At 42.0% G+C, this 26,454-nt stretch overlaps 1 protein-coding gene across 5 annotated transcripts in view; it reads right to left on the reverse strand.

The window, feature by feature from the left end:
* Nucleotides 1-493: 493 nt before the first annotated feature.
* The window catches only part of UNK (unk zinc finger), an 88,858-nt gene continuing 62,897 nt past the window's right edge, over nt 494-26,454 (reverse strand). Inside the window, exons 10-17 of one of the 5 annotated variants that reach the window (XM_077327798.1) lie at nt 24,655-24,855; nt 20,181-20,249; nt 19,584-19,758; nt 17,744-17,845; nt 15,224-15,412; nt 11,895-12,076; nt 8,818-9,075; nt 494-7,749 (exon numbers count right to left, since the gene is read on the reverse strand). In XM_077327798.1, the coding sequence (XP_077183913.1) occupies nt 7,594-7,749; nt 8,818-9,075; nt 11,895-12,076; nt 15,224-15,412; nt 17,744-17,845; nt 19,584-19,758; nt 20,181-20,249; nt 24,655-24,855 (1,332 nt within the window). In that variant the 3' untranslated portion in view covers nt 494-7,593. Of the gene's footprint in view, nt 7,750-8,807; nt 9,076-11,894; nt 12,077-15,223; nt 15,413-17,743; nt 17,846-19,583; nt 19,759-20,180; nt 20,250-24,654; nt 24,856-26,454 lie in introns of all 5 variants that reach the window. The other 4 variants (XM_077327800.1, XM_077327803.1, XM_077327801.1 and 1 more) reach the window with 4 other exon arrangements.

The raw sequence follows: 26,454 nt of genomic DNA on the forward strand, positions 1-26,454 counted from the left end.
GGCTGTTTGTTCCCAACAATACACCACTGAAACAGGATTAGAGGAGGGAACCAAAACACTACTAAAGACTGATTCAAATGAGTAGCCGTGTACTAAAGACCACAGCAGATGGGATAGTTACTGAAGAGACAAAATGATAAGTATACAACAGTTTAGACAGGGAACTCACACGAAGGGCAGTTCACAGAAAGAAGTCAATCTTCACATCCAGTGGGCCAAGTTAGTGAACAGTTAGCCGTGACTACTTTGTCCCGTTGTTCTTACAGGGCATTAAACCAATCATCTCTGGTTTGGCGTTGTTTCTATAATAAAGAACTGCATGTGTTCTAAATCACCATCTCTCAAATTCCCTTATGAGAGTTGCATATTTACAGACAAAATTAGGTAAATGTTCATTTTTTCCAGAAGCAAAATCTTGTGAGACAGATTATAGGATGTCTTTTCCTCTCTGAAGGTGATAGACAGACAAGATGACACAGTTGTAAACTCTGATTTTGAAGTTAAGTGGGAAATATGGAATGGGTCTAGAGTTTTAAGAAACACTATTTCTATCTGTATGATATAAAGGCATCCTCCATTATTTTCTCACTAAGGCTGGAACTGAGGTGCAGGAATTTCCTCTGTGGCGAGAATTATTTTCTAGGAGGGCTTTGTTTCATCTAATAAATAATTTTCAGGTGGTTTCAGATTTAGCCAAAACCCACAAGGGAGAAGGGGAGAGGGGTTGTTTAAAATAGACTCCTTGAGATACAATTTTCCTTGTCTCCTTGTTGATCTTCCAGTAAATATAAAGCTGCTTAGAGTAGCTTTATATTACAGAACAAAGCCCTCGACAAAGAAGAATCACAGAGCATCCTTTGTGGTGAGAACAGACCTAAGTTTTCTTTTAGCATCTGTATTTATAGCTCGAATCCTTTAAGCACCTGGAATCATCCTTTATCTACAGAATGTGGCAAAGACAGAATTATATGAAAAATGCATTACTGAAAAATTTAAATAGAGTTGTGTTGACGTTGGCAACATGGTGTTATAATTAGAGAATTCCATATTATTAGGAGGTGAAATAGGTATGTTGTATTCTTGGCATGCAATTAAAAAGGAATCTTTTTTGGGGTGGGGCAAGCTCTACTGGAATGCAAGAATGTCCATTTCATTGTGCTGATTCTTCCCACATTTTCATTCATTCTCACAATGCTTGAACAGGGTATGCAGTGGATTGTGAAACCACAAACACAAAAAAGACTTATTGCAGATATAGGGTATAGTCTTCCTACCTACAAGGGATTGAAGTCACTGAAAATTCACATTATGCCACACGTGCATTCTAAACACATACATATGCATACACAAGGCTTCTGCCTTTTTTCTTAGCAAAAAAATAAAAAAATTTATTGTCTTCTAGAAAATCCATCCTGCCCTTGGAAATTGTGACACAAGATTGCATTTTTTTAAGCTCCACATGCAAATCCACTTTGCCAAGAAAGAGTGTCTAAAACCAGATTTCTGGACAGCCAAACACACATATATACAGAATACGAGAAAGAACAACAGCTGAAATCACAGTTCCGCATTACAGTCTATAATAATGGAATCAAACACCACGTTGTACACACCACCGATTACCTTTTGGCTGACTTCTACATAGATGTGAGTGGCCCTCTTTCCCAGCCACCCCCACCTAATAAAATCTGAGGAGATAGGCTGGTCAAAAATTGCCACCATAAATACTGTAGTGTGTAGTTAAGAATTTATATTGTATTTTTGTTTTAAACATTGGAAGCTACAGAGTGGGGAAGCCCCATAGATATCTTTGATCCATAGTCACCAGTTTCCAGGAATACTTCACTTGTAATACTTTTCACCAGCAACATCTATTTTCTGGTTACATTGCTCCAGATACTGAAAAAAAAAAAATCTCTGAGGGGAATTTCAAGCAAAAACAAACAAACCTCCACACTGATAATAAATATTTTCCTTTTTGGAGGAAACAGTAGGAAAAAATGCTGTCTAACTGAACAGTAATCATTGAGTCCTCACAAAGAAAAGAAATTCTCTTCATTGGTCTGAGCTGTGCCAGCCCTTGCAGTGGCTCAGATTAAGCTTGGAGACAGACAGAAAGTTAAAAAGAATTTCCCCCCCGGGCCTTAGGTAATAGTTGCAAGCAATTTGTGCGGGGGACTTGTGTGCTGCCAATAGCAGTTGGGTTCCTGTGCTTTGTGCAGGGCTGAATGACTGCAGGATAGGGACAAGTTCCAGTGCCACACGCACACACCTGTGTGTTTATTCAGCTGTGAGGAAATTCTTCAGCCCCACAAAGCCAGTTCTCTGACAGGAAGCCTGTTGAATTGATAATTCTCAAGACAAGCTTCCTCAGTCATTTTTCATTCAGGTAACTGGTAGCCTCCCACTCCCATAATCCAAATTGAGGTTTAGTGACTTTAAAAAAAAATCCTGCAGCTTATTCAAACACAAATAACACACTTTGCTTCAGAGCCAAAGTGAGAAAAAAAAAGTACCAGGTATTGTGACTCATAGTAACAGACTCTCCAAAGTTGAAGATCTTTGGGAAGGAAAACATCCTTCTAGGCCTCTGCACAGAATGAAGAGGGAGGAGAAAAGAAGCAATCTGTTCAATACTGTGCAGCCGGTCATGATCCAAAGACATCACGGGGCTGTCCTCTGAGGATGCTTTACTCTAGCACCAGGCAAAAGCCATTCACAGAAATCTGATGGTCCAAAAAGCAGGACTGAACAGGTATGACAAGTCAGCACCTGCTCAGCACAGTCAAGAATTATTTTTTGTTAACATTGTTTTTTCTTTCATTCATGGTTCACCCCATCCCAGTAAACAAAGTTTCCTATACAGACCCCCAAAGTAATTTCTTACAAAACAAAGAGAGAAATCAGTTTTGCATTTAGACTTGGGACCTAACAAAGCATTCATAGGTATTTCAAATGCATTAACCTTCCCGCCCCCCCCCCCAAAAAAATACCAGAGATTTCTAAGTGCTTCTTAAATAACTAGTGTGGGATGGAGAAGCTTGTAACTGCTACAGCCCAATTCCCAGTATGAATGAACTACCTGGCCACGACACCTTTTTACCTGCATATCATAATGACCGAGATGAGGCAGGGGTGGGGGTACATAACTGGATGGGTCAGAGATTTGTGGGGTTGGGGGAATTTCTTTTTTTATCACAGTTTGGATTCTTTGGTCCTTTGCAATAAAATAGGTTGCATTGTGGCACTCCATGTAAACAGACTCTGCTTCTGGCAGAATTTCTCTCTCACATTCCACCGATAAAGCAGTTCGCCAGTGGGGAGAGGGAGGAGGAATCTGATAACCGGCAAGCTTTCTTTTAGAGTAGCCAGCTCTGAACAGAACAAAGATGCTACTTCTAAGTGATCCTTGGGGGGGGCATGTTATACCTCTCCCCATAGGATCCCATTGGAATGACACAACACTGTGGCAATTAAGGACAAAACAAAATTGTCCCACAAAATAATTGTCTCACTATGGACAATCACATAGAAAGGCAGAAGGAGCAATAAAACACAATGTTTACAAAATTACGAGAAACGAACCAGTTTCCACTAAAGAGCCTGGACATGGCCTGCAATTCTGTATAAACACTGTAGAACCGATTCAAAGAGTTTATTTCCTATGATCTTTAAATTAGTTACCAAAATAGTTTAGTACAACATTTGATTTCAAGCAGAGTATTACTCCCCCATAATTTAAATATGTGTGTGTGTGTATATGTTTTTCTTAAAAAAAGTTCACATACTTAAAACTAACAAGCTTTCCTTAAGACTGAGGCGTAATTCCTGATTCTGGAGACCAGGGTCTGCCCCATTGCACAGACATTCAAAGGCTACAACCAAACAACACGACCACAAGAGTCAGCCAGCAGTGCCTCTCCATACAAGAAAAAAAAAAGAAGCCAATTATGTGTTTTTTTACAAAAAAATTCCAAAAACAAGATACTAGTACAATATACACATTGAAAGAAAGCAGTTTTACCAAACATAAAAGTTAATTAAAAAACACTAAACAGAGCTGCACTTTGAGATTTTCTGGGAATGCATATTAACCCCTCCCAAATGTGGGAGGGTGGAATTGTGGAAGCAAATCTATCAATGTCCTTGCATTAAATATAAAAACATTTTGGAGGAGAAACCTGATAGTGAATAGCTGGATTACTCTTATGAAAAACAACAATTGCTAGAGTTTCCAGTGCTCTTCCAGGTTGGGGAAAGGGGGGACAACTATCACTAAACAAGCAGAGACTGGTGATAAAGGGAGTGAGATTATAAATCTAAATCTTGCACTTTTACTTGTTGATTAAGCTCCGGGTGCAAAATGGCAGATTAAAGTCCTTTTGGACTGGGGTTGCTGCTTTTCAAACTCTGTTTCCAGAGGAAATTGCAATGTTTGAACAAGTCAAAGCAAATTGCACTGGGAATTCTATCACACAGGGACTGGTGGATGATACACTTACTGGATGTGAGCTTAAAAAGTATTTCAAGCCACAAATTTTGTTGAAAGTCAAATTGGATTTAGGTTTAATATTTATGTTTAGAAGCATAATACATAATGAAAAATTAACACAGAATTTGTGCTCCTTTTAACATACTCTGGTGAGTGCAAATTTATTTGCAAGGGAAATTTTCAGTATCCATTTCGCTTAACCTGAGCTTTGCCCAGAGTTGGGGAATTAACTTCACACTGGCCTAAACAGCCCAAAAACATTATGAATGCTTCCCTATTGGCTGCTTGAAACCCAAACAGATTGCTGACAATCTGTGAGAATTAAAAACGAAACTAATGAAGTGCACCATGGATAAAATTCATTATGCACAGTAAGAGGAGAAAACAGAAGTAGTAGCCTTTGTCATCTGTTACCCAAGACAAATAATTATCAAATTATGGCTGGTGTAAACAGTTCTCTGATAAGTGCACATCCAATATTAAAAAGGAACTCCTTTAAGAGAAACCTATGTATATAATCTTGGAAGAAAGTACACCATCTGTATGAAAGCTGTCTCCTGGAACAACCAGCTGATTAAACAAATTCACAGCCACACTAAAGTGACTCAGGAGAAGGAAATGTGATGCTAACCTAAGGGCACACGTAGAAGATATTTTCTGAGAAAAGGAAGAGCTGCACTATGGATATGTTTGCATGGGAGCTTCTATCGCTTTAAGTCTGGTGTTTTCCATGCCAAAGCTGCACCAGCAACAGCCCTTTCCAATCTGTCATGTGACATGGTTCAACCCTGCACTGAAATTCCTTGGGGAAACTGTTTATCCCATACAGATGTACACATCTGCAAATGAACACTGCAGGGTCAACGGTTATAAGAATGTGGGCTGCAGAGACCAGGTGCACAGAACAAATGCAAATTATCTCAAAAGAATGCCCTGTGCAGATTTAGCCCAAGATTAGAATGCCCAGATCAGAACTATTTCCTGCACAATCAACCCAATGCTCTGGCAAAGGAAGCATTCAGGCTTCGTGGAAAGCTAAAATGGAGAAGCATTAAGATGACAGCAAGCTAGGGAAATCTGAAGGAAATGAGAAGATCATCCTGGTCATGAGGAATGCCTTGAAGGAAATGAAGCACTGGTCTCTTAGCACCTCTTCCCACCTAGCTTTGTGGCATTCACTATAATCTTTGAAAAGAATTACACACCCCTGACTTCTATATATCAAGCATCTTGGATTCTTTGCCAGATATTACCCTACTGCCCTCCTTGCACCCTCACCCCTACTTCTATCAGTTCCCTGCTCCAGGTTATGCATTTTGGGAACCTGTCGTCCCTGGGAATTTAAGGAATACAAGAATCCTTAAATGCTTGCAAAAAATCTGTATGCTTTGTGGTTGTAAACTTGAAATATATTGATTTCTGCACCGTCCTTCTACTGTATCTATGCAGAACTTGCAAGCTCAAGGAATCCATGTTTCAAGTCAGTATGAACCTCCAAAACTACACAGCTCCGCTATGTAAACATGATCAAATGGTTAACCAAACAAAAGCTGAAACTAAAAGAGGAATGGCCCTCAGCCAAAATGAACATTGTTGGTAGCTAAATGGAAATGTATGGCGTTCACCATTGAAAAGAGCCCACTGTTTTCTGTCACACCCTACACTCCAAACCCCACACTCTTGTTAATGCTGCACTAGTACTACAAAGAGCTGCATGGTGCAAACAGATGGACCCAATCTGCAAGACTCTGGATTATCTTTTTCTAGCAGCAGGACAAAAGAGTTTCCCAGACTATAAGAATAGGACAGATACTGCAGCTTGCAACTGCATTGATAGCAGGACCATTCATGAAGAGGGACTGGCAGGATACAGAAAGTACGCCTTACATAGATTTGTTTCTTTCCCTAAGCAAGTGCAAAGTATTAGGTCAGGCTTTTACAACCTGAAAGCAAACACTTCCCCATGTATTATGAGTCATCAGGTGTTTGACCAACACCATGTTTCTGCAGGCAAGAAATACAGGAGATCTGTTCAGCCCCTAGTGGAACACCATATGTGGCTTCGGTGGGTTGTAAGCTGTGCAGGCTTGTGTTAAGCAAGCTACAAACACTGTGAAGTCCCCTTCTTTCACCATTTAAGCAGGGCCTATCGAATCCTTCACCTTTACCAAGCAATGCAACAAGGGACAGCAGGCCACTCCAAAGTGGCTGGCATGACCTCTCATCTCTGCTCCTAGAATTGATTCCATGTGCATGTACCATGACTCTGAAGCATTCTTCTATTGACAAGAGAAGCTGGAACCTTCCTTCTTATAAAATTCCACCTGGTGATGCCAGTGAAGTCTCTAAAACCTAAAGCTTCACAAATAATTGATATTTTGAAGAAAATTATATCATGACCTTTGGCTGACCTTGCTAATTCATTTTCCGTTTCAACTTCCTTCCCTAACCCTTTCTGTTATTGTATTAGAAACCTAGAAATATGTAAAAAATTCTTTTAAAATATGAACTTTGTCTTCTAAAACAGATAAGCAAAGTTCCTTGTACTTCCTGAAGGCTGGCAAGTGTTCCAAATGAGAGAAGCTCTGGACAGGCAAGGATTTCAAAGGGGCTTCTATGATTGGAAACAACTAACAAGGCGGGACAAGAGTACGACAGGCGATGAAGCAAGACCTGAGGGAAGGGGGATGGCAATGTCATCAGGAATTGGATTTCCATCCTTCTTTCCCCCATAAGTCCAGTTCTCACTCTGGAAAGCACCTGGAAGCCCCTTTTTGCTCTCCTCTACATCTCTATCCAGAAAAGATTCCAAAAATTGTTAGATTGGAAATAGAAAGGGGGGGGGCTCTCTGCAAATGGCCCTTTGATCTGTATTAAAAACAACTCTAAAAGTCCCTAAGGAGTTAGAATTAGTGTGGGCTGGGTGGGTGGGAGGACACCTTTAAATGGGAGATGCAAAGTATTAAAAAGTGCTCTGCAACTAATTTTTATTTTTATGTATATATATATATATATATATGTTCATATATATATTCATATAATATATATATATAAAGTTAAAAAGTTCTATGTGATATGCTAAACCAAGCATCCTAGTAGGGTCACGACTGCAGGGCGTGTGGCCTGTTGGGATGGCAGATGGGGCACTCGCCCTCCTCGGCACACGTTTCACACAGCACAGTGTGTTGGCACGGTAGTACCACCCGGTTCTCTTCCTGGCACTTGAGGCATTTCACCGACTGCATCTGAAACACTGCCTGAAAGAGAAAGCAAGCCACATGGACTGTCAGTGGGCACAGCACTTTGTAATCGTCAGGACAAAACTGCTAAGAAACGTGGGACATTTTCCTTTGCGGGTGCAAACTGAGTCACAGTGGGAAGCCACAATATGCAATGCCATTTTTCTTTTACCCTCCCTCCAAGCACGTATCGGTTTCCCTTCCTTAATTCTACCTTCATTCTGAGGTAGGTTAGGACTGAGACAGAATGGATTGAACGGCTGCGCGGAGACTAGCTTCCCCAGTCCTGCTCAAATCTACTGGCCACCAGACCACACTGACTTTCAGAGAAATGCAAATGGCAGGGGGAATCCATTTGGGTTACCTTCCTTCATATTAACCTGTCCCCATGTCTCTCCATGCATGCTGTAAACTTAAGATATTGTCCTCAAGTCTTTGGGTCATTTTTTTCTGAGCTGAGTTCCAAATTTGGACCATATAATGCTGCCAACGATATCATTGGAAATGCAATAGGGATCAAGCACCACCCGTTTAAAATTCAACCTCCTTCCCCAGCCCTAAATTATGCCCCCTTTTCTTCCCTCAGAGATCCTCCTGGCCCCACTTAAGGGCTCTAATACTAAGAATGCTGCAGTAGCAGAGTCTTCAGGGCCAGGAAGCCTAAGAACTGCCCACCATGCAGGTATCAGGTATTCTGGAAAGAACATATCCCAGAGTTCCTTGTAAATGGGATGCTGCGGCTGTAGAGTTCTAGGTATCAACAAGGAGGTGCTAGCCAGCCTTTCAACAAGCAAACTTTTTATAAGATGGTCTGAACTTCTTCAAGCCAATTTGAAAAAAAATGGAGAGTAACTTGTAAACACGTTATGCCTTTTAAGCACAGTCACTAATTATTTTGATTTAATTGATCCTTGCTTGCTACCCTAGAGAATTCTTGGTGGAAAAACCTACTTCCCCCTTTTGAGAATTGTTTATTTGTTAACCTAGCCACCCTGATTTTTAATTTTAAAAAAAAAACATTTAGAATGTAAAACAGCAAATGTGATTAATGAGGGATACTTAACAAAATCTCTTACTTAAGCCCACCTTATCGACTCTTTCCAGGTTGGCACGCAGCTGTTTTTGGAGAGTGTAGAGTGTAGAAAGGGAGAGGGTCTCTAGGTCAGAAATAGCACGCAGGAACTGGGGGTCCTGACCAGTGTGGATTCTTTCCATTTCCTCCTGGAGTTTCTTCACTTGCAGTTCCAAGGCTTCCCTCTGCTCTCGGGCTAGCTCACATTCCATAGTCGCTGTGCTGGCGCGATCATTGGCCTCCTCTGCTTCTTTCTTCCAAGCATCACAGGCCTGTGTATCCCAAAGGCAGGAAAGTTGCCATCAATCCTTGGCTTGCTTCCTCTGGACAATCTATCTCCAGGGATTTGCAATTTGGGAAGGGGGAGGTGGGACACAGCTGGAAATTCTCCCCTATCCTGCCCTTGCCTACAGACTTTAATAACTTTTCTGTTAAAATGTATGCAAACAGCTTTCTTATCTGTATGAAGACTCAGAATCATACATGGATATACCAACATTTCTTTCATTGTTGGGCTAACTCCTGACCCAGTTACCAAAGAGACACACCATCGGCACAATACTGGCAGGCCGTGTACACACATCTTGAATTTTTGAGAGCTTCTTCTCCATTTCAAAACTGCCTTTTCATGGTAAGAAAACAGGCCTTAGTGTAAACAGGTCCCTTAAACTGGCAAGATATGTCTCCCTATATATTTCACTTGCAGGTACATTTCATCATTTTGGCAGCAGAAACCCAAGTTAGGAATGGGTGATGGGAAGAATGCCAGGGTTAAAGAAGAACATCAAACACCTAGCTCAGGCACCCCCACTTTACAATAAATTCCCTACAAGCTAAGCCAGCTACAGAGTTGAAACTAACAAGGGGTGTAGAACCAGAGAAACCTGCAAGCCCTCAGGAAATAATTTATAAGAACTAAGAATGGATTCAGATAGACTCAAGACAAACAAAAGGAAGAACTTCTTCACATTCAGCACATAGTGAACCTATGGAACAAGATGTGGTGAAGGCCACCAACCTGGAAGGCTTTAAAAAGGGAGTGGACAAATTCACGGCTATCCACAGCTACTTCCTCAATTACCTTTTTTAGCCACGAGGTCAAGGATTTGGGAGTCCAACTCAAGAAAGTTGTTAACATGTGCCTCGGAACCAAGGGAGTAGAAAGGGAACACTGAAAACTCTAGATGGTAACCATGTGAAACGATTAATAGGACCCAAGAGACCCGAGAAATGAGGGACCAAACAGAGGCAAAAAGAGCCAAACGGTTCTCAAAATCCACCTGGTGGGTAGAGTGGGGAGGGGTAACTGACAGAATCTATTCTGGCTTCTGGTGGTTGATCTTTTTGAGGAAAATGTTGCCCGTTAGGATATGGAGGTTGACGCTTTTTCTGATACTGGTGGTATGGACAGGAAGCAGGGACAGGCACGGACGGAAATATGGTGTGGTGAATCCATACTGATGTTGGAAGCAGGGTTGGTAGGTAGGAACTGGAGAGAAGGAACTCAGAGAATGGGCCATCTGTCGACTCTTCTTTAATGAAGACAGAAAATCATCCGTGGTCACGACAAAAAGAGACTTCTCCTCAATGATGGAGTCTCAGAATAAAGTCGACTAAGGACCTTGTCTTTAGGCCGCATGCTGGATAAACAGACATCTAGATCTAAGACCTTCACCTTGGATCGGCATGCAGATGGTAGTCCTCGGAAGGGGATGAGGGAGAGAGATCCCTGATGGTATTGTCTGGGGAGGGATTGGAAGCTGTGCTGGGCAATGGGGGAGGGTGAGTGGGTTCCCCCTCCTCCATTTCTACCTCCAAGATGTGGGGGTGGGTTACATCAAATCTAAAAGCCACCTGCGGTTCCTCCAGGAATGGATGATTCCATTGTCCAACATAGACAGGGGAAGGATGCTATGAGGCCTAGGAGGCAGTATGCCACACGGTTGGTTGATGCTCCGATCTAGGGAGTGGAGCTTCTTGATTGGGAACTGAGGGGGGTGGGACTGACGACAGTGTATGCTGAATTAAAAGCACTGACAATGCAGACGGAACTGAATAGTTTAGAGATTTGCCTGTAGTTGGAGTGACCTGGGCTTCTTACACCTCTTGGAACGAGATTCAGATGGCTGAAGTGCTGGAGCTTGTTCCAAGATGGTCCCCATAATAACGGGAGCCAGGGATGAAGTCTGAGAGACTGGTCTCTTCTCAAGATGGGTTTGAAACTGATGCTGGAACTGAAGCTGTCAAATGAACCAAAGTGGCTCCAGGGGTACGGGCAGGTGTGGAAGGAGTTGGTTCAGATGCCGGTTTAGGGAGGGCCTGTCGAGAGGGCCTTCTCCCAAAGTGCAGCTTTCAGCATGGAAGCACAATCTGACCTGGCCTTCAGGGTGAACTTCTGGCAGATGCGGCACCAAGACAAAGAAGGCATTGGTCATGTTCATCCGTTTGGGGGATCTTAACCGCACAACGGGAGCATTTCTGGAAAATAGCCTTTGAAACCATAGGAGAAACAAGGAGCTGTTGAAGACTATGACTGTTCTTCGCAGTGGTGAGAAAGGAACTGAGGGAGTGGGGCGCTCCGCCTCAGATCATGTGTGCATTTTGGTGGGAAGCCACATGTATGAGCACTGTGTTGGGGCAGTAGCACTCCCTATAGGATCTTAGCTGGGGAAAGCTTTATGTGGCTGGCCTGCGCTTACACAGTCCCAATGTGGGGCTGCATCACAAGACTGATAATGAAAGTACTGAATTATTGAAACATAAAGCAGAATATTGACCTGGAGAATATACATAAATAGGCAGTATGAACAATTAGAAAGATGTACCCAAACAAACTTATAGAAGAGTTCAAGAAAGTTTCTGTTAAACTTTTTAAACTTCACCACAACTTGTAATTTACTTTTCTGTGTGTCTACAAAACCAAATGATTCTTATTTATTAGTAAATGCATCTTAAATAAAGCTAAGAAAACATTAAAGTCAAGGAACTATGGTATGGCCTCCAATCCTGCTGGTGATCTTGGACTCCAAACCATTTGTCATCATTGGTATCCTAGCAAACCACTCTGCCTCTCTTTGCTACTGCACACTACCTGTTTGGCCTGTTTCCAAGATTCTTCCCACTGTTTTATTGTACTGTTAGCTTCATCTAATTCCTGACGTAGTCTGGCCAGCTCAGCAGCACCTGGACCCGACAGGAACGCAGGCGAAGTACTAGGCGAAAAACTTCCAGAAGCAAAGTGCTCCCATATACTGCTGTTCATCCCATTTAAACCTGTTTCGTGTAGAGACAGAGAAAATAAGTTACATCACAAATACTTCTGGTTAACCCATTTCCCTGCATAAAATTCAGGCCCAATCCTTTCCTGGGAAGAGGAGTGCAAGAATTTGGTTTCCCACAGGATTCATTTGGGGATCTCCGGGAGCAACCTGGTCATGAAACAGGTCTTAGAGTAAAGCAGACCATCTTATAGGATGGTTAGTGGGCCCCTTTTAAACAACAGCAATGTGATCCACTGTATTTTGATGCCAATACTGCTCTTAAGAGCTCTGTACTAGGGTTGTGTGTGGAGGCGGCCGAATTGGCTGTTCCAGGCCAATGCAGCCAGCGCCGCGCCGCGGGGGTGTGTGTGTAACTCAGTGTACACACAGAGGCATGGAGCTGCGTGTGTGCACTGAGTTGTGCGCTGGCGCCTCCCCTTCCCCCCTGCGGCGCTGGCTGCGTCGGCCTGGAACGGCCAATTCGGCCGCCGCCGCGCACAGCCCTACTTTGTACTTTACCTCATAGGTGGATACAGAATGGGTGCACCACACAGGGCAGACCCCACAAGAGAGATAAACATCAGAAAGAGTTTCAAACAGGCATGCACAGAGCTTCAGGTGGTCTTTATTAAACAGCAAAGTTTTTCATGACCACCCATCAACTTTCTTACTTCATTTATCAAATTTACTAGGACTTTTGTTCCCTCAAACATCTTTGCCATACACTGTATAGATTTAAGTCAGTTTTTGAGTGTCCAGAACTGGATCCACTGATTCCTCAGAAGTCAGTTTAAATGTTTGCTTTCAAATCACCACAGAGAAATTTGCCTGTGGATCAGATTTTAGAATAAAACAGAGAATTTAACAAAATGTGTCAGCTATTTTTTTAAAAGTTTTTACTTAGGATGTTTTTTGTCTAAAAATGGGAACCTTGAATAATGCAAGTATAACTGCAAACATATGTACCATGATTAAAATAATCTCATCACCCCAAACCCTAGCAAAAAATGCGCTGAACAACATATAGATTTCTGATGTAACTGCTTGTTACAAGATCACAAAATAAATGAAAAATGTGAATAAAGTTTTGGCTTTAGAGAGTAATGGTAGTATACAAAATCCATAAAGGAGTGTGGGCTGCCTCTTAGGTCTTTTATAAAGAACACATTTCCCAGACAACACAGACATGGGAAGCCCAGAAAAATATTTGCAGCCATAATATAGACATCCTACTAAACATCTTCTTCATATGCAATTTAATCAGAATTTGATTTTTGCTCAGAGACCAAGGCTTGCACTACTATTAAAGATCATGACTGATGTGAGCACATCCTGAGTCTAGTCATAACCTTGCCGGTAACAATTTTATACAGGAAACCAATGCATTTATTAAATGGTTAACTGAAAATACCATTTTCACTAATTGCCAACTTAATTATAAGCAATAACGCAGGTATCTTTTATACGGCTAGGCCATGCATTCAGTAGTTGGAAATCCTGTTACGCATGAATCACTGTGTGATGCAAGAAGAATGCACATACATCTGTGGATGTGCAATCCCTCCTTCTGAGGGGCACAGATTGTCCAAATTGGACACAGACATGCACAGATGTATACACAAACTGCATTCAAAATTATTTGGCTCGAGCAGAGGGTATGCATGCTCCTGTTCAACTACCAGATGTATCTGGGATCCCCAGTTAGTAAGTGTGAAAACTGCCACCTTAAAAATAAATTTCAATAAGCCTGAAAAGGCTTTCACAGTACACAGACCATGGATTTAGTTTGTACAAAGCAGGTGATTGCACAGATGTGATAGACAGATGCAATTAAGTGCATGAAAGCATTTTAAACTTAAAAACAGGTATCTAGTTTTTAAGTCTTTCCACATGCCATTTTCTCCCTACTGCTTTCCCATTCCTAGGCTTCTCAGCTTCTTTGTTGTGTATCTTAATTAAACTGGAAGCTTCTGTAAAAGGAAAAGGAACACAAAGTCTGTGCAGTGCTCAGGCCATTGTTAAATGACAGTAACACATTTTAAAAAGGTTACTATACCTGTCTCTCAGTTAATATCAGTGAATTTTAACTCAATGCTCAACTTTAACCAGGGCTCGAGAATACATGATAATGATGAAGAAATGTTTACAAGCATGTGAAGAATGCCTGTTTGAGAGATAAATACTGATCCAGCCATTCTAGAGCACATCTAATGTGGCTCTAACTGACCCCCAAGGAAGGAGTGCATTAAAAACAGCCAAAAGGCTTAACTCTGAAATGGAGGCACTCGTTCTCAAGTGTGCTAGATCATCACGGCCTCTGAGCACCAGGGAATCCAAGCCTAAAAGCAAAAGAACTATTAACGGTGAGAGGAAGTATGCTGAATAGAGTGCTTAAAGTTACTCTTGCATAAGCTTCAGGACCTAAAGGAGTACCTCTGCTCACTGGTCTGTTTGGATATACATGAACTATGGAGATACTGTTATACTTTGAATAACAACGTTCCTTTTGAGATTATTTACGTTGAGATACTTGGAATATTTGATTTTTAGTATTAATAACAACTATAACCAATAACCATAAACCCCCAAAACCAGATAATCTAAATGTATCAGCAGTATTACATATCTGTACTTTCCCCCCTGTGAACAGAATGGCCCAGCCTAGTCTGATCTCATTGGATTCCAGAAGCTAAGCCAGGTCAGTCCTGGTTAGTCCTTGGACAGGAGAGTACCAAGGAAGTCTGGGGTTGCTCCACAGAGGCAGTCAATGGCAAACCACTGACTGCCTCTGTCTCTTGCTCTGAGGACCCTACAAGGTGTGACCTGACAGTACTTAACACACCACACACAAAAACCTTTCCCTATGAGGGGGACCTATGCTTGTTAGCATGTTATGTTCACAGCTTTTCATTCTCCTGGGCTGACTTTCCATCTTGTATTTTCCTCGGTGTTCTACTTTTGCTGTTGGGGGGGGGGATTTTTTTTTGAGGAGGGGACATGGTTTTAGGCCTTGTGTGTCCTCCTTTTAGGCGGACCAGGCATGTTAGGTGGCAACACAGACATCAAAATGAAAGCGAAAATAACAGAAAATACTTACATGGCAGAGAGAGGTATGTAACATGTTAACATGCGTGCTCTCACAAACACACTGGCCATTTACCTAATGATCCATGAGAAGCTGATGTCCCCAGGAATGTGTTTTCTGATTGGCTTAAGTGTCCCTGGGGCTGATGAAGGAAATGCGATGATAAGCTGACCGGTGGAGAAGGAGAGGCAGAGTGAAAGGAGGCAGAACTTCCAAGGGACCCAGGGATATTTACAGGAGCAGAACTTTGCAGCAAACTCCCACCTGGACAAAGAACACACAGAAAGGATGGGAATGTAGAAGCCATGAGTTATGAGTGGAAGCACAGCACAGGAATCTGAACAGCAGGCATTTGCTTCTCTTTCCCTAGCTCGGCATTAGGAAAGGAGGGGGAGGGAGTCCATGCTCATCTTCTGCTTTTGGGAGAACTCTTCCACAGGCCAAGGAAGGTAGTGTGGAAACTCAGTGGGATGCTTGCTGTGCAAAACATGGCGTTGAGAAAGAGCAAACTCTGCTTAATGCATGAAGGATTTTTCTGAGACTAAAGGACTATGATAATTTAAATGACTTTTTTGCATTTTTTGCTCTGCCGCAATTTTAAAGTAATTGCGTTTTCTGGTACCGTTTTCTGTTGCAAATACAACTCAAGTGCTACATTTCTCTATGTCAAAAAAGGTCTCCAGATAAAGTGAAAATGGGCAGCTAAGGTTTTGTTCGAAGGAAAAGGAAGCACACAATATCAGATCATTTGGACTGCCCACATTTTCAAGGACTATGATCTGAAATGAAAGTGCCTTATTTCCAAGCATATCCTTACCAATCTAAACAGTCCCATGTATTAGGGATAGAAAATATGGTCTTAATGACCCTTGGAAAGGTGCTCTGTTTGTTTTTTTAAGATTCAAAGGCTTTACATCAAGAGAAAAGCCATATATTAAGTAGGGGGAATTATTAATTAAGGAAAATTAGGCTCTTCATACTGCATTTCTACCTTGCTTACACATTACCTACGCTCATCAGGAAGGTGTCTTAGCAAAGCAGATCAGTAATCAATACTTTATTTATGCTAGATCCATAGAAAAATAAAAACAGCAGAGAAAATCACACCATCATCTGAAGAACAGTGAAGTCCAGAACGATGCATGGCACAGCACAGGATTCAAACCCACTTGCACAAAACTGGCTGGCTTTGAAAGAGTCATGATCATATCATCAGATTTCATATCTATGTAAAATCAAGTTTTTATTTCTTGTGTTTATAAAGCTTGAAAAGGGATAGTCACACTAATAGAAGGTAAAGAAATCAAAGTGGCCTAGGGTGGCTAGGGGAGAATGCCTACGTGCCATGTCCTTCTAGAATAGTTGCAATTTTGCACAGAAGCAACATAAACGTCACACTATTCCTCTCTGCCTTGTTCTTCTCTAAATCCACTAGGTGGGGCTGTGGTGGACGTGTTGGCCATGACAACAGGATCCATTCCCAGTTCTGTGTCAATTTACTGATCAGAGGAGTATAATCTCTAGATTCCCAGACTAAAAAAGCCCATTGGCTTCATGAGAACCAAGCCCATGTATACCTAACTGGAGAAACACAACCTGGGTCCCATTCTGACTCATCTGACACATTCAGTCTGCATTATGAACTGCAGCCACATCACCTCAGCCACTTCTAAACGGTTTTTAGCCAGAATCACCATAAAGCACAGGTGTCACATGCTGAATCCCATTTCTGTAAAGAGGAACCTATTTTCATGAAAGCAGAATTCATCACTTGAGGAGTGCATAGCAGCAGGCTACTGGACTTAAGTAACTGCACAAACATGAAACAATACTGGGGAAAGACATGGTGAAATGGAACTGTGTGTGGACAGATGGCCATTGCAAAAGAGTTCCACAGTGGTCTGAAATGTCTGACACTGTACCAAGGAAGATCGGGCTTAAGCTCATGGAAGCGACCTTAAGAACGGTCTAAGCAACAGTGAGTAGCTGCACTGAACCCACCAATTTGCACACGGCTTTACTTCACACACAAGAATCTGTGTCATTGGATAAAGAGATTCTTGTACCAGGGGCAGTAAGTCTGTGAGGACTATATTCACCTGAAGAACCAGAGACAGGAAAAAAATGAACGCTGGTTTAACATGACCACGTACAAAATGATGAGATACATATGCGGTAGTTTGTCAATGAGCAGCTATAATGCCTTGCCATGGTCCTGTGACAGCAAAACAATGTTACCAGGCCCAATTGGTTTCCCGTTTTGTTTTTGTTTTTTTTAAAAAGAAGGGTTTCCCCTCATAAAATGCACACTTATATCATAATTTTGTGAACTTGTTTAGTGTGTCACTGTTAAGGTACTATAAAGCAAAATAAGCCATGCCTGTACTGTAAACATAACTGGGATGTATGAAACCAATGGAGGAAATTTCCAATCTGCTAGCCAATGAGAGGTCCCTTCAGCTTCAAAATCTCTCATTGGCTGCTGATGGACACATAATAAGGTTGGTCTTGTGAGCTTGTTAGGCTGCTTCGCCAGCTGACGGGGCAAACCCTGCTTGGCAGAAGATCAAAGAAAGCTCTGTTGCTTTCATGTACCTATCATGATGCCACTCGTGTGGGGCACCGAGCTGCTGTCAAATGTCTTCTCCAGGGCAGCCACTCCGAATTCGTTCAGGTCCAGGTCATCCAAGGCAGACTCTGCCAGACAGAGGCACCAATTATATGTTATAAAAAAGGACCAACAACTTCAAGTGATAGGGAAGCCCAAACAGCCTACATGCAGAGATGCTACTGCTCTGGACTGCAGAATCGACAGGGCCCTGTCCCCCCCGTGCATTGCGGCTATAGTCAAGTTAGCTTTTCATATCATTTCCTGTTGCCTGCTTTGAATCCTAAATGTTTTTCAGTGTCAGGTTCTTCCCAAAAACTGTACATCAGAAATAACAGCAATGCAAAACATGCCACTCTGAAACTCCAGTTTGAGTAGAAGACTAGTGAGGTAGGTAGTTGCCCATTTCAGTCACTTAATAACCTTGGTGCTCAGGAGGAATTGCCATAGTGCTTCACTTTTAGGAATTCCACAGTGCAGTAGTGACTTGGGCTGCAATTTTGTGACAGAAAAGATGGGCAACGCGGGAATGAGGTTCAGATATGGTGGTGGAAAGAAGAGGATCGTGTGTGGCAGTCAGGCAAAGGGGGGGGGAGGAAACAGGAAATGGATTAGCAAAACCTGGCAAGCAGGCAATAGCCAGTGGAGGCCCAACAATGGGTCGGCAATAGCATGAACATTGCCAGTTGGGGATGAAATGGAGCAAGCCTGCACAGGATCTCCCCCAATGCTATTCCTAGCCGGTTGGCCCCATGAGAGACAGTGCTGTCTCAAAAAGGACAGGATGACTTACATTTACATTTCTTTCAGAAACTGGGGATTATAAAATCTTTATAAACACTCTTAATTAACACTCTCCAATTCCCTCACCATAGTTTTTATTCTTTTGCTTTGGTTTTTTGGTTTGGGGCATTTGACATATGACTTAAAAGGATTGCTAGTCTTCTCAAGAACTTCCTGTAGAATCCCTATTTGAAAATTAAAAAGCACAGTGTCTGGAGCTTAATAAATTATCCCCCTCCCAACCCCTATTTGTTTGCTTGCTTAAGGCCATAGTCCTTCTGTTACTGGATTATATCGCTAACAGTTCTTAACAAAATGCCTAGAGAATAAGAGGCCAGTATCAGGCAGGGATATTTTAAAGAGAAAATAAAATTATGCCTGGGAAGAAAAATAAAGCAAGAGAGGTCAGCCCTGCACAATCTGGACTCTTACTCTCCTTGAGAATTCTTGAGAAATCTGGAGGACAGAGATTCACAAACAATGTATCACTCTTGAAGAAGAAAAGGTTCATGTTCAGTTCTTATCAGAGAAGTCAGGAGCAATCAATCTCCCATTCATCATCTTACCACATTATAACAGACTTTACATCTTTTGAAATTAGTGTTCCCAAATTGAAATTATGTTAAATGATTTTAAAAATCTGCTCATGCTCCGCAGGAAGAACTGAGACTACAGACATATTGTATCAACTGCCTGTTGGGAGCTGAAGACAGGAAGATGTTTCCTGTGCCTTTATTTTCTCCAATTCCAGAGTCTAGTACGTCTATTGAATCTAAGATTAGTTGGCTTCTGTCAGATTCTGATTTCAATGTTAACTCCTGCACAGTGAAGCTTTTTGCAACTCTATATTGATTGTATCATTTCTTTGTTGTAGCCCATGTGGCTTTAACTCTATAATTAAAATAAAGTACTAGGCATCTCAAAGACCTGTCTAGAAGGAAAGCATGGATTCTACAAGAAGAACACTAACATGCTCCTTCTGCTCTTAGGCATCGATATTCCTGTTTTGAGGGCCCGGAAATAAGCGTGCACAAATGATATTACCTATCACAGACTCCACTGTGTCACTGGTGGGGTAGAATGGAAGAGCATTAGCATTCATGCCAGGAACACTGCTGGTGCCAGCTGGACTTGGGGGTGTTGCTGCCAAACTAGAGGTGATACTAGAGGAGATGCTAGATGTCAATGGGCTCCCAACAGGAAGAATTCCCAATATATCCTGAAAGAGGAACAAGTATTTATGAATTGGATAATTCATTATAAATACATGCCAGCAAGAAATACAAGATTATAAACGGTGTAATGAAAAGCATGTTTTCATTAAGTATGGAAAACTCAGAATATTTTAAACTTTCTATATACGTGCTATAGCTACGATGCATATCTGGGGGGGCCTCTGAGCACCACTCAGGTTATGTACAATCCAAACATTCAAAATAAAAATGTTGCTGTAGCTTTTATCAGTGGTCCAAGCCAGATTTACGATTATAATTTCAAAGCCTAGCTATACCTCATCTCACCAATTCTTTGAAAATACATGAACACAAATTTATTTATAAACACTTACATGGAAACTCTTAAAGAGCCCGTGCCATGAACCCTTAGCAATGCAACAAGAGGTTTTGTTTTAGAATAACTTACTTGTTTGGGTTGTAACAGAGGCTGTTCTTGGGATCTGTGCTCCATGGAATGGGACTTTATTTTTGCCTGCTGTAGTAGACATAACAAGGAAAAACAAGTGGGAGGAGAGCCAAAATCTGAAATGGCCAACTGCTGACTTTTGACTAGAGCACAAGGAAGTGTTATAAACCAGCCCCCCCTCCCTCTAATTGAATTCAGGGTAGGTAACAAAATAAAGCAATTTACATAACCAAGAAATAATAAACTTAAAAATCAGAGCAACATTGTCATCTAAAACCATACTCAACAGAGAAGTCGGCATACAAAAACAATGTCCTATTAATCCAGGAATAAAACTGGCAACCAACGGAGAGATCGCAATATGGGAATGACATGCTCCCAGTGGCAAACAGGCTACTGCATTTTGTGCTGATTAAACACTTAGATCTCAACTAAATTCTCCATGACTGGAAAGGGGTGGGGTAATTTCCAGCAATTCCCTTTTCCTGTTTCAAGCCCATGATTTGCCTCTCAAGCAGTTCCTGGGGATTCCCTATTCCCCAAGAGCAGCATTTTGGGGAGATCAGTGGGATGCTAGGGGACGGTAGAAGGCAGGAATATCTTATTCCACTAACAGCTTTGTGTGAGCAGAAAATTTAGTCTGGATCCAACACAACATTTCTGAGTAGTCTTCAAGGACAGTCTCACATGGAGCATGCTACAGATTTAAACACCATCAAGGTTCCTGTTGTATGGATCAGCTTGGTCAGATTGGTTGCTCCCAAGTAGGAGAAAAGCTTGTGGGATATATGCAGTTGGGAAATGCACATTAGCCACCTAATTTGCTTTGTTCACAGAGTACAATATAACAGTACTCTTGAGCTCAAAAAAGCTGCACCTGTCTGATGTATAATGTCAAGGACAACCATCCAACATCACTTCTGTACTGCTAGGATTCCGTTTCAGTTTGCTCTCCCTCAGCCATGTGACTAGGGCAGCCAGGGACTGGCTCAAGATGGCAGCACCTGGAGGCTTATTTAATAAGACATGTACCAATGACACTCAGCTCCAAAGCTACACTCTCACTGGGGGATCTCATAAACTCTGAATACCATGGGAGAGAGCATGGGACTCTGCAATACTCCCTAGAATGTCCCGCAATGCTCATTTTCATCCCTTGAAACCATCTTTTGATTACAGTTGGTTAGAAAAGATTTAAACCCTCATAAGGCTAGACTCGCAGTTCCTTCCTCTCATTTCATACTCTGCACCCCTCGACAGGAGTGAAATGATCCACAGTATTGCAATTGGCAAGCAGAATAAATAAAAGTAACAGAGGCGCACTCATCTTCTTCATTTGTAAACAGAGATCATACACCAAGGTTAGCAAAAGCCTTCTTGGGGAACTTACTCTTCTATTGAGCACCCATAGTAAAATCAAGACTCATAAAAATGTGTTAGAGCACAGGATCCAGATAAGTGAGAATGTAATCTTAAGTGCACTCACTTGGGAATACATTGTATCAAAATCAGCAGAACCAAAAGGCCAAATCAGACAAGACACTGGGAGCCCTGTAGAGAAGTCCCAATCTTTTATGACCCCCAATTTGGACTGGCAAAACAGCATTGAGGAAGGTGGCTTAAAGCTTTTGTTTCTACATCATTTTTCTTGATCTGAAACACCTCCAGGAAATAGCTACTGTCCTGTTCCTTAGTCCCATGGGGCTTAATAAAAACTCTGTGGGATTGTTTCAAATCAGGAGAACACAGGAATGAAAGACTTAACCCCCCTCTTTCTCCTTCCCCTTCTCCTTCTCTCTTCCCATTGTTCTTACAGTGTTGAGAGACAATGAAAAATACAATCAACATGTTTGCCTCTATTAGGATACAAGTGTGAATACTACAACAACTGCACTGGGATTCTTTAAATTCTCCATGGCACCACAAATCACAAAATAAATATTTGTGGTACACAAAGTAGTGTACCAGCTCCCATGGCCAGTCGCTACACACAATGGTATACAGATGGAACTGTGGAAATCCTGCAGCATTGGTTCGTGACAAGGACCTTTTCCTGGCGTTCAAAGTGGCTTGTGTCATTCTAAAATAGTACTACAAAATTCATTAAAATAAACAGCCAGTAAATTAAAACGATCATAATTAAAATTCACAGCACACAAATCTCACAATCAGAAGCAAGTATGACATCACTAAGCTTGTACGAAGAAAACCAAGCAGACCAGAAGGAACCAAGGTTATAATCAACAGAAAAGGAAACACTGAGCTTACCACAAGGGTTTTTCTCATCACTGGAATGACAGGTATACTTAACATTGGATTACTCCTTATTTTATCGGCAAGGCTTATGCCAATGAATTTTGCAAGGCTCCCTCCGTTATTTGGTGATGGACCTCAGTTGATGGCTTTCCAAGCTTCCAAGGAAGATAAGCCCACCTCTACGTAAAAACTGCTAACTAATGAAGGCCGCCAAAAGGAGAAGGAATCAATGGGGAACCACCTGTCAAGAGTATTCTTCTACTTAGGAAACCCATCTATTATGTAACAGCTCATAAGAGTTGAATTTGAAGTCCATGTAGCTGGCCAACAGATTTCTTCTATAGATGTTAGTGGAGGCTGCTGCTTTATTAACTGCTATCCATGAGGAATGGGCAGTAAACCCCTAAAGGTGTTGGTATGTGTTGGATCCTGTAACCCAGGAAGATGCAGGCCTTGATTCATCTGGCAATAGATGATTTAGATAACTTCTTTCCCCTGCTATTGGGAAGGAAGAAAAGAGTGTCTGACTGTCTGAGAATACCAGTACACTTGAGGCAGATATACAGTGTTCTTCTGATGTACAGTTGGTGCCAGTCCTGGTCTTTAAGATGATCGAGGTGAGGAGAGAAATACAGAGAGGAATCTACTGGCTTCTATAGAATGTGAAATATACCGTCAGCATAAAGGATGAGGCTGTGCACAGAATCCGTCTTGAAAATCCTAACTAAAAGATTTCTCAAGCTCTCCTGGCTAACAATGACAAAAAAGACTATTTTGAAAGCCAGAATCCTCAAAGGATAGGATTTCAGATGCTTGGCTGGAAGTGTGTGAAGAACTCTGAGCACTGTACAAAGGCCACACAAAGAGATTTAGGGGAGATGGTGGCTGCTACTGAGGAGCTGGCTGTTGCTGCAGAGACTTGAGAATGCTCCAAAATGGAATGAGTGGTGGAACTGTCCTCCAGCTGCGGCTCAGCTCCTAACTAGGCTGGGCACTCTTGATGAGCGGATTTCTTTCTCTTTGCCCCCACCCCAGTTGTAATTAGGCAGGAGGCGGAGAAGGCAGCCAACTTCTTATGTTCTGGATTTTTGTTTTGTTTTCTTGTTCTTTCTTGTTTTGTTTTCTTGCATTCTTGTTCAGCCTTGTGGTGGGCTGGGCATGGACTGCGATCTGCCTCCAAATGCAGAAGCAGCCTTGAAAAATTAACTTCAATAAACCCTGCCTGTGGAATACGGAGGAGGCATAACCTAATATTCAGGATACCTTCCTCCACTGATAGAGAAGTTCAAATCAAACGGAAAAGCAGAAAGAAAACACCAAGGTCTTCACTTGATACCTAAATACCTGGAGAGAAGGCACTGAGTGAACCTCTATAACTATGGTGCCAAGGGATTTTTTTGGTGGGGCACCCAGAGAAAGGCCTCTCTAGAAGACCTCAGTCAGTAGGCAGCCTTACACCAAAGGTTCCTCAAGTAATTTAGTAGATTGCCAATACCAAAGTCAGAGACAACTCGCCTATGCAGAAACTGAAATAAGCTAAGTGTTGAACAGAAAACAGTGGAAACTTAGTTTACTAAGTGTGTGTTATAGAATATGCTATAAAGCTTAAAATATTTTTATGTTTAAAATATCACTGGCCATTTGTCTTTTTCCAGGAGAAGCTCCACCTTGAGTACTTGGGCACAGAGAAAAGCATCTCTAAACTAGCTCAAAAGAAGAGTTGGTTGATATACCACATTTTTCACTACCTGAAGGAGTCTCAAAACGGCTTGCAATGGCCTTCCTTTCCTCTCCCCACCATAGACACCCTGTGAGGGGCTGAGATCCAAGAGAACTGCTCGGTGATAGCAGCCTTAAGAGAACTGTGACTAGCCCAAGGTCACCCAGCTGGCTGTATGTGGAGGACTGGGGAATCAAACCTAATCTCCAGATTAGAGGCCACCGCTCTTAATCACTGCACCACAATGGTTCTGAAAAAATGTCTAAAGGTGGCTATTTTTAAAAAGTGTAATAAATATCCACAATTCATTTTCTGATTTTTGCTCTGGGTTTCTTGTTTATATACATGTCCCGGAGGTTTCTGCTATTTGCTAGTCTCGGGCCAATTTCATTATGTGCGGAAGGTCCATGAACAGGTGTTTACATACCACAGAGGCACTGCCAAACTAATATGAAACTAATAGTACTTGGTTTCATCTTTCCAGCATTCCCTACCTACCTGGCATTTGAAACTCTTTAGGTACTCTGCTCCAACCAGGTCTTCCCGTTCAAACCCGGGTGCTTTCTTGTAGCTGCTGGCTGCAGTTACTGAATCTGTGGGAAAGCCAATGCTTTCCAAGCTATGGGGTTTTCCAATGGCACCAGGAGGGGACCCACATATATTAGATGGGCTTCCAAGACTGCTATTTCTACAGAGGATCTAACACAAGGAAAAACAACACATGTCACACCATTAGAAGAACTAAAACAGGCCACAATTACCAACCCTCAAGATTCTAACATTGTCTGTATTGGTACTAGAATCCCTGGACGGAAAAAATCTAAGGACAGCTGTGATGTTAACATCAGGCTGGATCCAACCATTCTGCAAAGGAGAATTACATGGAAGGGATTTTTACAACCTTCTTGCTATCAGTACAAACCTCCACACACACCCTGCGTGAAGGAGGACTCAATGGAAATCTTTTTATACACTTTGCAATGAGCAGACCAAGTGCTGTGATTGGAGCATACAGTTGTACAATATTCCACCTGATTTCTGTCAATCCCCAATTTTGCTGCAGCCCCTTGCACTGCATTCCATGTGGCTCTTAAGGGTCTCCTTCCACCATCAAGAATGGCTTTTGAGACATGCAGCAAGGCTGCTCTAGGCAGGGAAAAGTAACCAAAATGCCTTCTGCGAACATGCTCCATTAGTGAAAGCATTACCTCCAACTCAGAATATCTGTTTCAAGCATCAGAAATAGTTTTGCTTTATGTTCTTATCTAGTGCAAACCTAACAGCTTCTTCATAACTCTGAAAATATACGGTTTAACTTTTGAAAATAGTCTACTCATGGCTGGGGAAAAACATCCAAACTAAGGGACCAGTTTCTGTCACTTAGGGCTTGGGAGGGGCTTACAACACAGGATAGAACGCCTTCACTTTATACAGCTTGCTATCCTTTCCCCATAATATCTATTCCTTGTATTCTTGATCCTTCCTCTCTACAGCTTCTGGTGTTCTACCTTTTCATTCCTCCTCCATCTAACCCATGCCTACTCCAAATTTCCCATCCAAATTGACCTTCACAAATTTGCTTCACTTACATTGTTCATATCCAGGTCTGATCACATAGCCTTATGTGGCCCGACAGCTTTAGAAACAGGTTCCCTATTCCAGCATACCAGAAAGAACTATACTGTAGTCATTATGGGGCACAATGCTGCCATGGTATAATGAACCTTTTCTGCCTTCATACACAACTAGGAGTGGCTGTCTCTCCATAAGTCACGAGGCCTCTTTTATTGCATACTCTGAGGTTGCTACTGGGGGAATATTATGGATATATGGAAACAAGGTTAAGAACTTCCACCTGGTAACATCCTTAAGTAGCCACTTCTGTACTAGTCAAGAAAGCTGTGTTTAGAATAGATTATATTATGCACACATTCATAACAGAGAACAGAAACGCTGATAAACGTGAAAGGGGAGATTCTCAGGAGGTTCTGTGGCTGGTATTGATAACTGTGCACATAAGGAACTATGCCATAAATACATCTGCTTGTATCTAATGAGGGGTCAGCAGAAGGTAAGTTCCCCCTCCCCTCGTATTCTTCTCTACTCCTGCATTCCCATCCAATTCTTAAGGAAGATAATTTCTTGGGAACCACATTAAAGAAACTGCACCATGGGTGAGGTGCTGCAATGAGAGCATGAAGCACTATTTCACTTCGCCCCACCCCTTTTCACAGTAGTTCTTTCACCCACTCAGATATTCCACCGCAGTGGATCCTACAATGGCCAAAACAATCTTTC

This window comes from Paroedura picta, chromosome 3 (assembly GCF_049243985.1).
Source record: "Paroedura picta isolate Pp20150507F chromosome 3, Ppicta_v3.0, whole genome shotgun sequence".
In the NCBI taxonomy this organism is placed as follows: domain Eukaryota; kingdom Metazoa; phylum Chordata; class Lepidosauria; order Squamata; family Gekkonidae; genus Paroedura; species Paroedura picta.